Below are 1,996 nucleotides of genomic sequence, written 5' to 3' on the forward strand. Positions count from 1 at the left end.
GGCGTTCGTGTTGGACAAGGTCGTGCCTGCTATTGTCGAGCGATTTCCCGTTGGCGATCAACAGCGTGGAGTACGTATCCAGCAGGACAACGCAAGTCCTCATCGACATGTTACCACGTCGTTGCTGCTTAGTACTGGTGTTGAAAACATTAGTATTATGTGTCAGCCTCCAAACAGTCCAGACTTTAATGTCTTGGATTTAGGATTCTTTAACTCTATTCAAAGTTTGCAGCATCAAAAATGCACTCGAACCATTGAGGAGCTTATTGATGCTGTGAAAACCGCGTTCTTTGAATTGCCGATGGACACTGTATCTAAAACATTTATAACGTTGCAAAAAGTGATGCAAACGTCTATTGAAATGCATGGAAGTAATAATTACAAGCTTCCACGCATGAATAAGGACTCTACCATTGCTGACTTAGCAGCTTTTAATGTTCAATTTGATGCATCGAGTCTTGAAGGCGCACTTCTTCAGTTGGGTCATCGTCTTGGAGATGAGTCTCACCTTGAGGAACTGGTAAATTCCCAAGAACCAGTAGAGGCCGTGGTATAAATAAAAATGCATTAAATTTTTGGGGCTTCTTATAGTATTTCAGAGTTCAATACAATATTCAAGATGTTCTGAAAGTACCCGGCATACTTTAATTAAGTCAAAACAAGTGGACAAAGATTATGGACCAGAGTAGTATTATTCATTCTAGGAAAAGCCATATCAGGAACATCCGTCCGCGAGTTCAACGCAATTTGGCAAACCGTGCGCGATAACATCGAGCAGCATTGGAATGTTGGACGTGCTGCAAAGTGTGTGAACGGGGGCAAGGACGTGTTGTTTATGACGATGGTGACACTAAAAAATGGTGGAGCGTAGGTCTTTTTGGGGTCGCTCTTTGGAATAAAGGGCGCGTCTTTTGAGCGCATGATCGTTCGTTTCCTTGGATTGCTGGAGCCGATATTACACGAATGCTTTGTTGTTCAGGTATTTTTTACAAAATGATTTGATTGGCTAATATATTTTTAGGCTGCCCAAAAATATCAATGAGAAAATTGATCACCTCGGGAAATACTTTTTTGCATTTTCCGTCGGCAATATATAGTGTCGATGTGACCTTTCAGCAATCTTTTCATCCAACTGGAAGCTTGCAAGAGTCAAAACCATTCTTCAGCCGCAAACATGGCCTCTACGGTTTCAAAGTTGAGGTATCAGTCCTACCCAATGGACTTGCAATTGGACGTAGTAGACACCATCGCGGCGCTACAGCCGACATACAAGTTTTCCGAGATAATGTTGACTTCCACTACCGTGAATTGAAAAAACGATCAACCGAGGATGAGCTCGAAGACAATGGTCCCTACAGAGACGACTTCGAAAATGAGTGGTGCATTCATTTTCATTTTCGCGGACAAAGGGTACCAAGGATTGCTGGAGCATGTGCGAGCGGTGATCCCCACGAAAGCAAAGCCTCGGCAGCACCTTTCCCTGGACGATGAGCGACGAAACAAGCGCATTGCGAGCGACCGCATCATGGTGGAGATCTAGTTCGGGAGACTCACCAAGTTCTGGCGTGTGTGCTCTGACAAGTTTCGCTGGAGTGAGGACTTCTACGATCCAATTTTTCGAGTACCTATCATTTTCCACGAAAAAGCAATTTGCCGCTTCAAATCAGACACATTGTCAAATTGTTGCCCACCCTCGTAAACAATGCGGGCTAGAATACCCCACATGTTCTCAATAACTTTCGAATCAGGGCTCTTGCTAGGCCAGTCCATGAGGAAGACGCCCGAGTCCACAAGGAACATCTTCGTCTCCTTGGAAGCGTGTATAGATGCATTGCCTTGTTGGAACACAGCAATTTGGTCTTGGAGACACCATTTATTGAACTTCGTCCAAAAGGGGGAACAGGCACGTCTCCAGCGTCTTGCAATACTTTCCCGAGCTTTGTTGTCCTTTAAGGAATGCGATATTAGACTTCCCGCACAAGCTCAACCATTACGC

General features: G+C 44.5%; 1 protein-coding gene across 1 annotated transcript; it reads left to right on the forward strand.

Annotated features, from left to right (window-relative positions):
* Positions 1–1,330: 1,330 nt before the first annotated feature.
* On the forward strand, positions 1,331–1,540 carry H310_06641 (hypothetical protein; the record flags this gene model as incomplete). The annotated part of the gene is made up of 1 exon (XM_008871781.1): positions 1,331–1,540. The coding sequence occupies one exon, from the start codon at positions 1,331–1,333 to the stop codon at positions 1,538–1,540; it is 210 nt and encodes a 69-aa protein (XP_008870003.1).
* Between the last annotated feature and the right edge of the window lie 456 nt (positions 1,541–1,996).

Source organism: Aphanomyces invadans, assembly GCF_000520115.1.
Source record: "Aphanomyces invadans strain NJM9701 unplaced genomic scaffold supercont1.12, whole genome shotgun sequence".
Classification (NCBI taxonomy): Eukaryota; Oomycota; class Saprolegniomycetes; order Saprolegniales; family Verrucalvaceae; genus Aphanomyces; species Aphanomyces invadans.